The sequence below is a fragment of the Arachis duranensis genome, chromosome 4 (genome assembly GCF_000817695.3).
Source record: "Arachis duranensis cultivar V14167 chromosome 4, aradu.V14167.gnm2.J7QH, whole genome shotgun sequence".
In the NCBI taxonomy this organism is placed as follows: Eukaryota; Viridiplantae; Streptophyta; class Magnoliopsida; order Fabales; family Fabaceae; genus Arachis; species Arachis duranensis.
This window is the reverse complement of record NC_029775.3, coordinates 65,039,374-65,041,375: the sequence shown is the minus strand read 5'-3', so window position 1 is coordinate 65,041,375 and position 2,002 is coordinate 65,039,374. Positions and strand designations below refer to the sequence as shown.

Sequence of the window (2,002 nt, the reverse complement as noted above, 5' to 3'; positions counted from 1 at the left end):
ATCCCGCTCGCAACCCTTCGGATCTATAGGGCGTGCTGGCGCCGGTACCTGGACAGTGATCGGGGCACTATATCTCAGGGGTTCCCATATGAGAAATCCGAAGGGCGACGTCTCTATGGAGATGTGTCGGGTTGGCAGTTGAACCGACAATGTGATATCACAGCCAGTAGGGCAGGCATTCATCATGTGCATTTTCTATCTGTTTGTATGCTTTGTTTACTTGTAATGGCTTGCCTAATTGAATAACATGCTTACTTGCTATTTGAATTATTTGCCTTATATGCTTCTACTTGTGCCTTACTTGCATTGTATATTACCTATGCTTTCTACTGGGATTGAGGAGGTTTGGAAGGCGGTGGCGATAGGATCGCATGGAGGATCGGTTGGTGAAGGTTGTGGGTCAGCGGTATTCAGTTAGAATAGAAATCCCCTAAGATAGATTACCCGGTTTATTTATGTTAAGGTTTGTATGTTTTGCTTATCTGTTTTAGAATACTTTAAGCTTGAATCTTGTGAAGAATATGGAGCTTAGGATTGCCTTTGGTGTCCCGGGGTCTTATATCCTACATCACTGGGCACTGTTACCATAATGAGAACCTCCGATTCTCATACCATATTTCTGTTGTGTTTTTCAGATGCAGGTCGCAACCCACTTTGGTGAGTTGTTTTGGATGGTGACAGGAGTGGAGGATCTTGGATTCTTTTGGAGTCTTTTGTTTATTTTGTTTATACATCTCTCACTTTTGTATTTTTTTGCCTAGAGGCTTGTATATAAGAGAACAAAACTTGTATAAGCTGTTTTCAAACTGTCAGGTTTCTGTATGGTCTGTATATGGCTAGCCGGCTTAAACTCTGCGAGCTGTGGCTAGTTTCTTATCATATTATACACTTACTTTTTGTTATATTACCTTTGTATATTGTGCGTTATGTTAGTAGCTTCGATAGTACATTTGCGCTTTTGAAATCCTGTTTTTGAGCTATATCTTTCATCGGGCTTCTAGACTATACTATTCTTTCTATATATATATATATATATATATATATATATGAGATTAGAGTTGTCGTAATCTCTGATTAATCTTTGTTTTACGATGTGAGGTAAAGCTTAGGCTAATTAGGGTGTTACATTTTCAAGAGACTCCAAATCAACATCCCCTTTGCTGAAGCACTAGAGCAAATGCCACTCTATGCCAAGATTTTGAAGGAGCTAATGACCAAGAAAAAGAGCTGGAGAAATGATGAAAATTGTGGTGTTAACCGAGGAATGTAATGCTATCATTCAACATAAACTACCACAGAAGTTGAAGGACCCTGGGAGCTTCCAAATCCTTTGTGTCATAGGAGAAATCACAGTGGAGAAAGCTCTATGTAATTTGGGAGCCAGCATAAATCTAATGTCCTTATCAATGATGAAAAGAATGAAGATTGATGAAGCCAAACCAATAAGAATGGCACTTCAATTAGCAGATCGATCATTCAGATTTCCCCATGGAATAGTAGAAGACTTGTTGGTGAAGCTGGGAGACATCTTCTTCCTAGCAGACTTTGTGGTGTTGGATATAGAGGAAGAGACCAAAGGTTCAATCATTATGGGATGGCCGTTTCTAGCAACAGCTAGAGCCATCATCGATGTCCAAAAAGGAAAACTCATTCTTAGACTACGTGATGAGAAAATGGTATTCAATGTGTTCAAGGCCATGAGTTACCCACAGGAATCACTAGGAGAATGCATGAGGTTGGATGCAGTGGAGATATTAGTACAAGAAACCTTTGAAGAAGAAGAACTTGAGTAGGTGACCAAAGAAGATCCCCCATCAAATAGTGAGGTTGCAACAGTTTAATCAACTGAGGCATTCATTCCAAGTACATCAGAGGAATAGAAAGAAGAAAATGAAGCACCCAAACTTGAATTGAAAGTGTTCATACCCTGGGTCGAGCTGTGCGACCCGGGCTGACCAAAGACATAAGTGACCGACCTCTTCAGGTTCGGTCGCCACCGACC

At 40.6% G+C, this 2,002-nt stretch overlaps 1 protein-coding gene across 1 annotated transcript; it reads left to right on the top strand.

Moving 5' to 3' along the window:
• The first annotated feature begins 1,235 nt into the window (after positions 1 to 1,235).
• LOC107484346 (uncharacterized) lies at positions 1,236 to 1,793 on the top strand. The gene has a single exon (XM_016104947.1). It carries the CDS (start codon positions 1,236 to 1,238, stop codon positions 1,791 to 1,793), a length of 558 nt encoding a protein of 185 aa, XP_015960433.1.
• The last annotated feature ends 209 nt before the right edge of the window (positions 1,794 to 2,002 follow it).